Consider the following 15,515-nt stretch of genomic DNA (forward strand, 5'->3'; position numbering starts at 1 on the left):
TTGTACCTTGACAGTCGGGTACCTTTTTTCACAGTAGTGGGGTAAAGTTACGCTGATTATAGGAATGTGGTTTCCTAGCACAAGATGGATTGTGTGTTGGAAGGTGTATTTGTTGTTGAGGAATTTGATATGAGATTAGTCATGGCCATTGCTGAATTGGAATAGAAGGACCCATCATTTTTTCCACACCAACCGGGGACTCTTCCTTTCTAGAGCCAAAGGAGGTAGGAAATTGGAAAGTCTTGATTTAAATCTCTTGGATATTGCAAGACACAGGTCGGTCTGGACACCTATTTCATGGGTGATCATGGGAGCTGAAGGGGACTCGGAGGGGCAGACCAAGAGAGGAAGAGGAAGGCTGGCTGGGGAGCTGGGAGTGCACATAGGGGAGAGCCTCCAGAAGCCTAAATGGTGAGATCTTGTCACTTCACTATCCCTTCCCTTGTGTGACACAAGGAAAAGAGACATTTAGAGGTATTAGAGCCAGGACTCCTGGCTATTCTCTTCTATATGGGCTTAGTCTTCAGTAAAGGAACTCTTTAGTTTTTGTTCCTGCCAAAAAGTGGTGACACACTACTCATGTGGCCTCATTCCAGACACACACTTCTCTGCCTTCCCGGGGTCGTCCTGAGGATCCAGGGATGATGCACCTCAGAGACGAGCGATACCCTCTCTCAGCGCTGTCCTTCGAATCCTCCCTCATCCTCTCAGTATTGTCCCAGGATTCTGCATTCTGGTTAACTTGGTTTTTTCTTCCCTTATATGGAATTCTCAGTGTGGTGTCGTGTCTTCTCCTCATTCCAAGGTTTTCCAGTACCCTTTTCTGGGAGTGTTGGGAAGGGCCACAGATAAGGGTAGAAATCCAAACATCTGATTCTAGAAGAATCAGCTGGGAGAGCAGGATGCTTCCATCGTGCAGCTCTGTCTGAGTCAGGCCACAGTGTTGTGGTTCAGGGAAAGGACCAGGACAGATTCAGCAGCTATGCCCTTGTACCTCACAACCCCCACAAAACAGCAAGTGACAGTGAAAGGCATTGGACTCTGTCTTTATTTAATGCAAGCCTTGGGCTGCTGGTGGAATGGAGGCCCAGGGCATATTAGGGGCTGTGTTCTCTTCTGATGGGGCAAAGCACACACCCAAAGTTACCAGTGAAATGAGAGGAGTCAGCAGGCCAGGACGGTGGGATCCTGAGCCTTAAAAATAATCCGTGTTACAGATTCAGCTCAGCCATTGCCCAGCCTCCCTTTCCATTGTCTTCCACACTCTTCTTCTAGCGCAGCTGCCCCATGGACATGGATGGATGTACAGGGCATCCTTGGGGTTCGTGGGCCTAGGGTCCAAATGACCTCTGTGTGACAACCAACAGGACAGTGAAGACCAGGCTCTTGATCAGGATTCCACACACCACAATAGCGATGATGCTGATCGGCGAGATCCTGGGGGGAGAGGAGATTTAATGCTGCTGCTGGAAATGACACTCTCTCACAGTTGAGTTTTACTCCACAAAAGTTCTTCACATCACTTATTTTATCTGCATAGGTTCTTCCAGAACCTTTCCCCATATTGACTGGCCCTGTGCATTTGGTGTCCCATTGCCTACAACTGCTGATTAGAAATAGATTTAAAATGGGACAACTGTAATAATGTAATCAATAAAATATACTTGAGAAAAAGAAAATAAATAAATAAATAAATAAATAAATAAATAAATAAAATGTGGGGGGGGGGAAGAAAAGAAATAGATTTAGTGGAGAACATAGGGCCAGAAGAAACAACAAGGAGAAAAAGCAGATTGATTAAGTTTCTCTTCCTCCACTGTGATGAGGAGAGAGACAGAGAAGTCCCAGACTCAAGAAACCTAGTTGCTATTCTCAGCATCATGGCCTCCTTCCTGAGAGAGGCCCCTCACCTCTTTGGCCTCAGTTTCTTCATCTATCAACTGAGAAGAATCCAATCCTTGTCAAAATCCCATTATGAGCTTTGATAGATTTTTAGCAAAAATGATTCTAAGTGTCCTGGATAAATGTCAGTAGACAACATTTTTTAAAAAGGGATAGAAATGAGTGAGGACACTTGGCCTGTCTAGACTTAGTAGACACGGAAATAGATTATAGCACAAGTAACCTGTGTGATAAGACACAGGACAAAAAGAGAAATAAGTAGCAGTGAAACCAATTGAAATCCAAAGACAGATCTAATGTTCTGTAAGAATTTAACATCTAAGGAGTTCAATCGGCAGCCCACTATGTACGCAAGGACTGTTTAGCAAATAGTCTTGTGGTACCTGGATAGTAATATGAAGAGAAAGTCATTTTTCCTACAATTTATACCATATAGAAAACAATCCCCCCTCCCAAAGATGGCTAAAAATTTAAATAAAAATTTTAAAATAACAGAAAAGTCACTGGGAAATAGAATCAAGCACAAGTTAGAAATAAAACAAAGCAGTAATTTCAGAATCAACATTTGTCTACACAAAGCTGAAAACTGAACGTACAAACTAGCAAAGGGACAAATGACATAATGGCCATAGAAAGCCGGAAATGGCCCTGTTGCGCCGACATCCACTTCCAGCCAGCAAAACTGTGCCGACTCACTGGAAACTAGATGTAGAATGTGGCCTGGTCAAGTGCAGCTGCTGATGGTGCTGGCGAAGGTGTGGGCAGGGGCCCCCAGGCCCTACACCTCTCCGGCCCTCCTCCATACTGCCCTTGGGCCCTTGCACCTCAAGGTCCCTGTTCTGGGCTCGGATAATTCCACCTCTTTCCAGTCTCTCCTGCCAGTGTCCTCCCTTATCCCCTCCCAACCTTTTAAAGTTTTCATGCAGGGAGCTCCTGGGTGCATTCATTCTCCCGGGGCCAGCACCCAGCCTTCATTGAGATAAAATTAATAGATAAAAAAGGCGCGGACTCTAGTAGGAATGTGGGCAAAGGCTATGCACTTTTATTTACATACTGGAAATTAAACGTTGTGAGTAAAGAAAAATGTTGACCCTCACTAGGTCATTTATTTAATTCAGTTCATAAGGATTTAACGAGCACCTATTATGTAGCAGGACTTAGGCTGATGCCAGTGAAACAGTGCAAGGGGAAAAGACACCGCCTCAACCCGCATGGAGCTCCTCATTCACAGTAATAGAGAAACTACCAGTGCACATCTATTCGGACAGGAATGTTTTAGAAATACTAAGTCCTGGGAAGCCAGCCGGCAGAGACGCTGTCTCACTGACGCCCTGTGGATCACTCTGCAGATTGCTTCCCATCTTCCGAAGGGCATTTGGCAAGACATATGCAGAGCAATATAAATGTTCAACTCCTCTTAAGAGAGATTTTGTTTAAATAAATTATTTCAAAGAAGAAAAAGACATCTGCAAAAATATGTCCAGCTCAGAGTTAATATTATTAAAAAAGGACACAGTCTCAACATCTCAAAACAGGCAAATGATTATGTAAGCATGGTTTTTCCATTGATACAAAAGTATGCACAAGTTGAAATTGTAATTACAAAGACTAGGTGGCAACATCAAGAAGAGTTTTAGCATGGAAAAATAATGAAAATGTTTAGAATTACTATTGTATTAGAATACATATAAACATGAAAAACCATTGGAATTTAGTGAAGATGCCATTTCTCTCCCTTCTCTGGCACTAGAGGAAACAGAGGGTGAATTGAGAGCAGCAGCCTCACCACCAGCCTCCTCCTCACTCTAGCACCACCTCCTCCCTCCCCTGGGAAGTCCTACCAGGTGACTCAAGACTGCTCCTGTGCACCCCCTCCCCCATCCCTCACGCCCCACATCTTCTCCATACATGGGCTGGGAATCAAGGGCTAGGTGTCAAACCAGCCCTCTCTTCCAGAGACCTGGGAACCGTACCTGATGACATCTGTGCTCTGTGGGGGGTTGACTCCCAGGCCAGGAGAGGAGAGGCTGACAGTTGATATGGGCAAGAGTTGAGTCACAGTGCTGGGGCTGATACGAAGCTTGCCTCGGGCCTTGGTGGTGATAGGAGAAAGGGTGGTAATCTCAGGCAAGTTCTGGGTGGAATTACTGGCTGAGGCACCATCTGCAAGAAGACACATTGGATGGATGGATGGATGAATGGATGGTAGGGTAAATGGAGCTGAGGGAGGACATGAACGTGGACATTCATGAAGCAATGTTTTCTTTCGCTGAGATTTGAAAAGAAATGTGTGGGGCCAGCCTGGGTCAGAGACAGGATAAAAGGAAAGAAGAAAGGGAGGAAGAGGGAAAGGAGGAATTTTCTGTTCATGTCATTAGGAATGTACTTGCCTGCTATCCTTCACCAATCCATATGCCCCCATTTTCTTCAGGAACAATTCCTTGATTACTCTAGCTTTTACCATTCACTCTGCCTTGTACTCACCTATACTTATAGTATATAGATTCACAAGCCAATTTTTGTTAATATATTGCATATGTTACATTGTCTTCCTTAGGCTTCTAGGAACTTGAACTTGTCTCTCTTTCCTCTGCCTTCCTTAATTCATCAGATCAACATCTACTTCGAGCCTACTGTGTGCCCCATACTACATTAATCACTTGGGGATACAGAGCTGAGCAAGGCACAGGATCCTCCTTCAAAGTGCTCAGAGATCAAGAGGGGAGATATAAGTAAACTGGCCACTACCACTGAGGGAGATAGCATTGTCCATGAGAGGGGATACGAAGTGAGTTCTGGAGCCTTACTACCCAAAATGGGAGCCATGGACCACAGCATCAACATTGTCTTCAAGCAGATCAGAAATGCAGAATCTAGGTCCCATCTTAGACCTCTTGAATCAGTCTGTATTTGAAATAAGATCCCCAGGTGGTCTGTGCCCTCAGGAAGGCATGAGAAGCACTGCTATGTAAGCACATAGGAGGGCCATCAAATACATCTTTGGGACAGGGAGAGTGCATCCCCGAGACTTCCCGAGGAAATGACTTCTACATGGAGACCTGAAGAATGAGACTATATTATCCCAAATCTTCCACTCACTTTCCACTGTACCACTCATCCTATAAGCGCACCCCAAATTAGGCCCTGTCACCCAAGAGGAATCCCATACATAGAAGTCACTTCTCACTGTTGGACCAATTGCCTCTCGGGGTCCTCAAATGAATGACGTGGAGCTTCTGGGAGAAAGACAGGCTACTAGAAATCCTGAGCCACAGCTCTACAGTGCTACCACCATGCCTCCTACCGGCCACCCAGCCTGGCTCTCCCCACCCTCTACCTCCCAGTCCCTGGTCACTCACCCTTTCTCACCACCAGGCGGACAAGACTGAACAACCTATAGGGTTTTTTGGGAGGCTGGTAGATCACACACTGATATAATCCTGAGTCCTCCTGTCGAAGGTCAGTCATTTGGACAACCAGCATGCCTTCAACGGGGATGTCTTCTAGGAAGTACCTCCCGCTCCGGACTTGACTGTTCTCCCCTGAGGTGCTCTCTGTCTTTATCAGTGTCTCAGGCTCCTCTCCATCTCTCAGCCTCTGCCATGCCTTCCGGCTGTTGGAGTACTCCGTGGTATGGAAGGGACAGATCACGCTCAGGGTCTGCCCCTCTGTTCGTTCATACGTGTCCTCCTCTGATTTAGCTACATCTTGGAGTTCTGTAAGCATGAAATCAAAGTTAAGCTCTGTGAGGAATAGCTTCCCTCTCTTGGGAAAATAGACAGGGTAACCATCCCCTTTTCTTGTTCAACCACCCATTTTTCATACAAGATCCTTTTGGCCTCCAGCAAAAAAGACAACTTTTTCTGCAAGCCAGCACCAGACCCCAGGTCTTTTCACTGTAAGTAGTTTTTGTTTGTTTGTTTGGTTGGTTGGTTTGTTAATTAGAAGAGCTAGACTGCATACGGTTTTTGCAAATCAACCTTTCTGAAAGTAAAGGTTACCTTATTAGACATAGGACATGGGACATGTGCTAAGACCATACGTGACAGGAGCATGATGAGAGGGAATGATTATAAAGAAAGACACACAGAGTGAAGAGAGAATGTGCAGACATGATACTAGCAGAGAGCAACTCCTTTGAACAGCTAGAGGAACTTCATCAAAGTCCGGAGAAAAGAGATCAGTTGAAGAAACTTTTGGAAAAACAGTGAGGAAACAATCTTGAGGACATGGTGGACACAGATATCTGACTCTCTGATATTTCTCTGTGCCTCCCTTGGATATCAAAGCACCTCTTTCTCAGGGAACCAATCCTATGTGGCCTTACTGATAAGGGCTGCCCACATTCTCAAGGATGGACACATGACATAGGCTTAGCCAATCAAAGAGCCCTATCACCCTGGCCACTCTGACTGGTTTAGCAATGGGCACATAAGCGACTGGGGCTGAACCCAATGGAATGCTCCCTGAGACTGTTGTAGCTGTTAAGAAGAATGTTCTTTCTTGCTGGAGTTGTTATGTCAGTGGGATATGAAACTTCAATTGCTGTATTTCTACTGGAGCAATTTTGCCTCCCTGGGGACATTGGACAATACCTAGAGACATTTTTGGCTGTTGTAAACAGGAGCACAGGGTGCTACTGGAATCTAATTGGTAGGAGCCAGGGATACTGCAAAATATCCTACACTGCACAAAACAGCCCCATAACAAAGGACCATTCCACCCAAAATGTCAGTAATACCTAGGCTGAGAGCCCGTGGGTTATACCAACAATAGTTTCAGTTGTACTCTTAGAGGCTGAACCAGATTAACCACCTAGAATTGGGAGTGGTCTGGTCTGTTTGAAGCAAGCCTTGCTAAGAGGAGGCCCAAGTAAAATGGAAGCAAGAAAAAGATCCAGGTCTATGTTTTCAACTGTACACAACAGGAACTACAATTTATCCACTCAGGCCTGGGATACCTTCCTCCATGGAACACCAAATACTGGCTGGACAGTAATGCTGAATTAAATTGTAGTTCAGGCTATCAGTACCTACAGCTGCTACTGCTGCTATTAAGACTATTGCTGCATCTACACACTTTCATCCTTGAGCGGTAGCTCTGAGAGTACAATTGTTGGAAAATCACAACAGCTGCCCCTTCAATGGGGTCCCTGGGCTATCATCACAGCTCACCTCTGTGATGGGCCAAGAGCTCTAGCAGGCCCCACCTACCTCAGCCTGACCTTGGGAAGACCCAACTCAAGGTTTCCTGAGGATTTTGAAGCGAAACCCAGCTTGACGGCTAATTCTTCTGGGACCAGACTTCAGTTTCTAAGGAAACCTTGAAAATAAAATTCCTGGTGACTTCTATGAACCCTGGTCATAAATGCCACTTCAAGAGACAGGTGAGCAGAAGCTAAGGGTTGTCTTATACCAAGTTTGCTTCCCTCTTTCATTCACTCATTCATTCATCAAACTGTGGGTGAGAACCCACTCAGTGCCAGGCACTGTGCCGGGCTCTGAGGAAAATACACGACCCACTCTCCACCTCTGTGATATTAATTTAAGAAGCCCTAATCTCTTAATTCATGCTGTAGATAAATTATTTGCCAACTCCCTGGGCAAGGTGAATACTATGGTCTGAAAGTTTGTGTCTCCCCACCACAACTTGTATGTTGAAGTCCTAATCCCCAATGTGATGGGGTTAGGAGGCGGGGCCTTGGGGATATAGTTAGGTCATGAGGGCTTTTCCCTGATGAACAGGATGAGCGCTCCCCCTCCATTGTGTGAAGACTCAGTGAGAAGTGAGCAGTCTGCAGCCTGGAAGGGGGCTTGCACCAGACCTGAGCCATACTGGCACCCTGATCTTGGATTTCCAGTCTCCAGAACTGTGAGAAATAAATTTCTATTGTTTATAAGCCACACGATCTGTAGTATTTTTAGAGCAGCCTAAATGGATTAAAGACAGTAAGAGGTACAGGAGACTGAGATTGCTTGCAAACTTGCCTGTGTATTATGAATAGAGACAGTCAGAAATGGATGCTGAAGTATTATCTGTGCACCATTTCTTCCATCATTTCAAGAAATTCTTTACAATATGTTAATTTTAAAAAGATGAACAAATACCATTTATTGCTAACTGTTTAAAATACCATCTCATTTAATCTTCATAACTTTATCTTCATAAGGCATAAGATTGACACTGCTGTTCCTGTTTGAGAGTAAGGAAACCAAGGCACATGTTATTGAAGAAAACAGAAGTTATTAAGTGGCTTGCCCAAGGTCCTGCAGTGCAAAGTGGTAGAGTCAGGACCCCAACCCGGGCAGTCTGACTCTAGAGTCAGCCCCAACCCTCTGAGCTATATGGCCTGTGGTAGCTGTCTGCTGGGGATTAGAGCAGTCCCAGCCAAGTGTGAATGGGTGCCTAGTGACTCTGCTTCCTGGACGCAGAAGATAGAAGGAGCTTTTAGTTAACCCTGGATCTACCTCCATAGGACACAGCAAGTACACAACCTTCAACCCTCCATCTTCTCCCAATTCTCCTTTGGAATAGCATGAATGAGACACAAAGAAAGGTATTGGTCCATGAAAACCAAACTCCACCTGAACCCATGTGGATTACCACCCTGATTCTGCTAAATCTGGGTAGAGAAAACCAGCCTGGCTTAGCTTGGTTGGCTTCATCTTGGGTTATCAATTATCCTGGTGCTTCAAAAGAAAAGGGAAGCCTTTCTCATGGTGGGATCCCCCGCTGTCCAGAGCAGACCTCACCTGCTCACACCTCCTCCTTACCTTACCTAAGAAGAAGGACATCCAAAGCAGCCCCCAGAGTCTGGTCCTCCTCATCCTTCAAGGGTACTGACTCCAGCTGCCACTGTGGCTCCTGATACAGCTACAACGCAACACTCTGATGTAGCGGCTCCAGAAAGTTACACAACAGGATATGATACTACTACTGGGAAATTCTGTGTCCACTGTTGCTTACATCACTGGTCGCCTCAGCTCCAGATGTCAAAAACAATACAAGAATTCAGAGAAAAGGCTCAAGTCGCAACTAAACCTATCCAATCCCCAGTTTCCTGTTCTCTGGGGATAATGACAATGACCTTTTCAACCAACCTCATAAAATTGTAGTGAGAGTAATATTGTTATATAAACAAATGTAAGGTATTAATATGATCAGTGGAATAGAGGGCTGCCTTGCTCTCCCAAGGTGCTCTCTCCACTCCCATCCAGTTCAACACAGGTAGGAAGAGTGTCAGGCACGTGGAGGGACAGGTTGCAATAATAACGCCTCACTTTTTGGTTTTTGTGAGGACTAAGTGAGCTCCATATGGGAAGTGCTCAGCAAGGTACCTAACTTGTGTTATTTCCACATCCTGTCCCTACTCACACCCACCCTGTTTTCCTTGGCTCTTTCTGATGCGAGGCCCACTCCCTCTTCATCACCAGGATGCCACCTGCATCTGCCCTCAGCATTCTGTAAACATGGTTTAGATGTGGGAAAACCCAGAAACAACTTGGGAGGACGTGGCCGCCATTAAACAAGAATAGACTTAGATTTTTTTTTTAAAAAATAAGAAAAGGAAAGGGGGTGCTATAGGACAGGACAATGATGAAAGAAGAAAAGTCCCCAACAGGTTCCATACTAGAAGCAATAAAATGCAGATCTGATGGTGTGAAAAATCAAATCAATAGCAGAGAAGATTCACATCAGAAATACTTCCAAATATAAAATGAATACAGACATTTTGAAGAGCTCAGAATTATGCTGGAGGACAAGTCATAGAAATTCAACCTACAAATAATCTAGAAATAAGGGATGTTCTTGAAGTATAACATGGAACAATGGGACATAAATGAGGATGAAATGTATATTTAAATAAAACTTGCGGTAGAGTGTGATAGCTATAGGTAACAACCTAATTCTATTACATGTTTTAAAGTTGCTATAAGATAGATCTTAAAAGTTCTCATCACAACAAAAAAAAATTCTCCAACTATCTGTGGTGGATGGATGTTAACTAGACTTACGGTGATCATTTCAAAATATACACAGATATTAAATCATTATTTAATATTTGAAACTAATATTATGTTGTATGTCAATTTTACCCAACTCCCCTCCTATCTGACAATTGTCAAAATGTTCTCTGTATCTATGAGTCTGTTGCTACTTTCCTTGTTCATTTATTTTGTGTTTTCTTTTTAGATTACTCATATAAGTGAAATCATAGGGCATTTGTCTTTCCTTGTCTGACTTGACTTCACTTAACATAATACCCTCTAGATTCATCCATGTTGTTGCTAATGGTAAGATTTTATTCTTTTTTATGGCTGATTAAAATTCTATTGTGTAAATGTACCAAATTTCATCTAATCATTTATTGATGGACATTTAGGATGCTTCCATATCTTAGCTACTGTAAATAATGCTGCAATTAATATAGTGATGCATATATCTTTTTTGATTTGGTATTTTGGATTTCTACAGATAAATACCCAGAAGTGCAATTGCTGGGTCATATGGTAGTTGTATTTTTAATTTTTTGAGGAAAATCTCCATAGTTTTCCATAGTGGCTACACCGCTTTGCAATCCCACCAAAGAGTAAATCTTTATGACAGTGGATTGGACAATGGTTTGTTAAATATGACATCTAAAGCACACACACACAAGCCACCAAAGAAAAAATAAATAAACTGGACTTCATCAAAACAAAAAACTTTGTGTTGCAAAATTATACCATCATGAAAGTAAAAGAACAATAGACAGAATGGGAGAAAATATTTGCAAATCATATATCTGATAAGGGTCTAGTATCCAGAATATAAAAAGGACACTAACTACTGAATAATAAAAAGATAAATAAACTAGTTTTAAAATGGGCAAATTTCTCCCAAAAAGATAAAACAAATGTCCAATATGCATTGTTCTTGGGTCACATTTATTCAGCGATGTCATGGTAAATATTTAATAACAGGTTTCTGAAAAGTGGCTTTATCTGTAGCAATTGCCAATTTCTATGGTATAAATTCTCCCATGATGCTTTGATTTCAAGCTACCAACATGACATCACCAAACACGGAGTTGAAAAGAGTTGCTTGCAACCAGCTTTCCTAAACATATTAGTATGTAGGAGTCTCCACTGAGCAAAATCCTTTTGTATTGCTATTATAGCAATAGAAATTCTAGTAATAATATAATTGAAATGTAATATAAATGTATAAACTTCCAAAATTATTGGTTATTAACTTTGACATGCTGCAAATTGTTATTAAGTGTAATGGCAAAGACCAAACAAAATGAAAATAGAATATATGATCTTCAAATGTGTTTTTAGATGTATCCAATTCAAACTTTAACTTTACTGTCATTTTTTCTGGAATTTTGATGTAAAAGCATATTAATTAGATTTCCCTCTTTCGTGAACTTTTTCTTCCTTGTTAAAATCATTTTCTAAGTTTTAAATTTTTATTTATATTTCTAAATTTATTTTTTCAATTACAGTTGGCATACAATATTATGTTAGTTTCATGTGTTCAACATAGTGATTAGACATTCGTATGCCTTATGAAGTGATTACCCCAAACATTTTCTTAATCTTAAAGCATGTCATATATTGTCTTGCCATTCCATATTTGAATTATTCTTGTGTTAAACATGTGGTAACTTGGGATTGTTCACAAATGCATCTCTCCTGGCACCTGGTGGAATTGTGCCACCACACACTGTTGGAATGAAGGGACGGCCATGTGATTTGCTTTGGCCAATGAATTCTGAGTAGAAATCCCTATCAGCTGGAGTGAGGCTTTCCACTGTACAGAACTCACTGTATTCCCTCTTCTTCTAAAGTGGTTATGGAAGCTTCTATCAGTCAAGTCTCTAAGTAACTTTACTGAGCAGAGCTTTGAGGGCTCATTTGCATCAGAAATGAGGTATGGTGGGGCATATTTAATGTTGGGCCAAACCAGTGAGGTTGGAGGAGGAGGATGGTGAAGGTTATGGTTCTTACAACACAACCTAGTCCACCTTGACTATTACAATACTAATTAAATCTTATTCAAACATTCGATAAGATAATGTCCACAATATATATGTTTCCTTTTTCATTTTGAGTTTTAGGAAGAAGCAGGGTGTTCTATGTTTTGACAAGTATACATAGATGTAGAACTCATGGGCATGATGTGAAGACTATATTTATTCTTCCAAATTCCCAGCCCAAATATCTGGGCATTTATGTTATATGGCATTTGTCCAGAGTATCCTTCCACTAGTATGACCTTAGCATAGTACCAGTAAATTGAAAAGAAGCAACTCTGTTTCAGCCCCGGGAAGAAACTAGGGAGACTAAAAACTTGAAGGAGAATTTCATAGGATGAATAAAAGGGAGAATGGAGACAAGAACAAGTTTTTGAAACCTTATCTAAAATCTCTTTAGTTCTTTATTCCATTGGTCAAAGTTACATATATGTATGTGTCCATCTGTCTATGTATTATATACATGTATGTATGTATGACATATATTAGATCTTTAATTTAGATTTTGTCCCTAACATATACTAGTATTAATTTCTTTGACCATATCCATTTTAATTTTGAACTCCAATTTCTCAAAAATAGTTAAGAGATATTCATTGACCCAGTATTGTATTAAAGTTTATTAATAATCTCATAAAATATGACTAGATTATGATCAACAATTTAATTATATTAAGAATATTATAGAAATATTATGCTTTTAAAATTTTACCAAAAGGTTCAAGAGAAATGATAACACTGATTTCCAATTTTATATGACTATAAGAAACAATTCATATAGACATCAGTTATTTATACGATAACCACACAATTTTCATTTTTTTATGAATTACAAGAATCAATTTATGTAGACACCATTGTTTTTATATTGTATAATGACAACTTTTTTGTAAAAGTTTGTAATGGCAATGGCAATATACAATATAAATAAATGGTGTAGACCAAATAAATGGTATAGACACCATATATTTATATTGTACAAAGGCAAGTTTTTGTAAAATAATTATGGCAGAAACCCTTAGCCTCATAAATAAGAAAGAAATGCCATTCATTCCACAGTAACTGCACTATTACCAGGTAAAAGGAATACAAACTCACTTTTGCAAACTCAGACTATTTTTTGGTACCAAAAGAAAACAAAACAAAATCCTCAGGTCACAATCTTGTATAAATTGAAGTCACCACTAGAGGGCGCAATTTACCTGGTTTATCTTTGGATAAGCTTCTCTAACTTCATGTGACTTCATATTCAATATTTATATTCATATTGAAGTTCAAGTGAGGGGTATGGAATGTGGCATTTTAAGAGGACATTAGTTTTTAAATTCCTTATCCTCAGCCCTCAATACTCCAATGGTAATATCTTTTATCCTAGTAATATCTTTCACACTAAAATAATTTTAGCCTAGGATAATTTTTTAATTTTATAGCAGCTGTTATTTTTGAAGGTCTACCCATGAAAGCACAGGTTGCTTTCTGGTGTAACTGAGCCTTGGTTTACATACAGGGTTTATGATCTAAGGCAGCAATTTTCAACCTTTTTTTTATCTCATGGTACGCATAAACTAATTACTTAAATTCTGCGACACCCGAAAAATGCATTATATTTTTTGCCGATCTGACAAAAAATAGGTATAATTTTGATTTGTTTACACTGGATGACTACTCTTGTGTTGGCTGTTGTCATTTTTTTTAATTTGATAATCTAAGGGAGTAGAGGTCAGTGCCTCTGACTAGTCAGACACCACATGTTTTAATAATTCATGCAGCACACCAGTTGAAAATTGTTGCTCCCTAGAGGTCCCAGGGACATGAGGTTCCTCTGTAAATGAGTGTGTCTAGTGCTGATTCAGTTGCAATTAGTTAGCTAAATATGACAGAAAACTCCAGTTGAGTGGCTTAAGCAATAGTAGTTTATCATATCTCACTAAAAAAAAGTTCAGAGATACACACCTCAGGGCTGGTATGGTAGTTTTGCCTCATCAGGGACTTTGGTTCCTACTCTCTAACCCACTGTCCCAGTTCATGGCCTCCAAATTCTGTCATCTTGTGGCCAGTGACTGCTGGAGCACCGGCCATCACATTGGTGTTCTGGGCAATCAGAAAGCTTTTTCATATACACTCCCTTAGCTTCAGTGAGTCTTTGCCTCTGCTCTGAGGTATCAGGGCTTGTTGCCCCTACCCAGTGGCTCGATGCTTTTGTCCTACAGAGGATGAAGGTCTGTTTCTCACCTCCTTTCTCCAGGTTCTCACTGAGGGGCATTCCCTGCCTCTAGTCTGTCTCATGAGCACCAGGAAAAGAGATTCCAAGTGGGTGTGAGCCCCCGTCTTGTGCATCAGGATCCCAGGAGCTCTGTATTGTCAGGCTAGCCTGAGCTGACCTTTAACCAACTGTTAAAATCTTACTCAGCTGAATGGTTCATGCCCACTTGTCTGGTATCCTGCGGCTCTTCCTTCCTTTCTGTAAACAGGTGAGCCAGTGCTCACTTGGAGGGGCCTATCTTCCCTTGGATTTTAGGTTACTTGGTTGCTTTACAAATTCAGCTCTCTTATAAGTTCATGAAAAGTTTATGATTTTGTAGTGGCTTTTTCTTCTTGTTCAGATGAGAACAATTCTCAGTTGAGCTTTCAAAATCTTAAGCATCAACTGAATGTGAGAAGCAATGTGTGAAGAATGGCTGAGAATTTTTCAGAGCTATAAAAAGTCATTAAGCCATAAACACAGGCTATCATAAACGAATCAATATAAACAAAAAGAAATCCTCATCTCAGCATATTGCCAAGAAATTGCAGAACACAGCTCAGAGAGGAAGCAGCCATCACTAAAGAAGAACTTGAAATAGCAGACTGCTCAGCTGCAACAATGCAACTGCAACAATGCAACAATGCTTAGGGAAAATAACCATTAAACTAAAATGGTACACCTAACAAAGCTCTCAACAAGGGAGCTGTGTTTGTTGGTCTTAAGCTCAGCTATAAGTAGATAAATTCCAAATAAATATAATCTGGAACCATCAGATTGGCAAAAACTGAAAATATTGACAATATTTAGCATTAGCAAGGTTGTGGGCACCCTCATGCACTGTTGGATGTTAGGAGTCCAGAACGGTGTGCACTCCAAAAAGGACAATTTTGACAGTATCAATATAATGCATGTACCCATAAACTCAGCAATTACACTACTAGAAATTTGTCTATAGATGTGTCACAAAGTTACCAGTGTGTGTACAGGGAAGTTTATTGCAGCACTGTTGGTAAGAGCTTTTCAAACTTTCACAATCATTAGGCAAGTGGTTGAGTAAATGACAATGAAATGCCCCGCTAGTATTAGAAAGAATGAGTCAAATCTCTGCATGTCAGTAAAAGCAATGTCAAGATCAAGTGCCAATGGAAAAAGTTGCAAGGCTCTATTTATTGCATGGGGGCTTTGGTGTAAAAACAGTAAAAGATAGCAATATATGCAGACATACATATATGTAACATTTTCTGAAAGGAGACATAAAAATCAGTTAACAACTGATCAGTTATCTTTGAGGCGAGAAACTAAGGGTTAAGATAAGAAATAATTTCACCTTTCGTTTTATATTTCTAA

The 15,515-nt window shown here is 41.0% G+C and overlaps 1 protein-coding gene across 1 annotated transcript; it reads right to left on the minus strand.

Moving 5' to 3' along the window:
- Positions 1 to 1,331: 1,331 nt before the first annotated feature.
- On the minus strand, positions 1,332 to 8,729 carry TREM1 (triggering receptor expressed on myeloid cells 1). The gene is made up of 4 exons (XM_054568748.1): positions 8,681 to 8,729; positions 5,262 to 5,618; positions 3,876 to 4,065; positions 1,332 to 1,437 (listed from the first exon to the last, which is right to left on the minus strand). Exons 1-4 carry the CDS (start codon positions 8,727 to 8,729, stop codon positions 1,332 to 1,334), a joined length of 702 nt encoding a protein of 233 aa, XP_054424723.1.
- Between the last annotated feature and the right edge of the window lie 6,786 nt (positions 8,730 to 15,515).

The sequence above is a fragment of the Pteronotus mesoamericanus genome, unplaced genomic scaffold, assembly GCF_021234165.1.
Source record: "Pteronotus mesoamericanus isolate MK-2021 breed Mesoamerican mustached bat unplaced genomic scaffold, CSHL_Meso_final contig_20, whole genome shotgun sequence".
Classification (NCBI taxonomy): domain Eukaryota; kingdom Metazoa; phylum Chordata; class Mammalia; order Chiroptera; family Mormoopidae; genus Pteronotus; species Pteronotus mesoamericanus.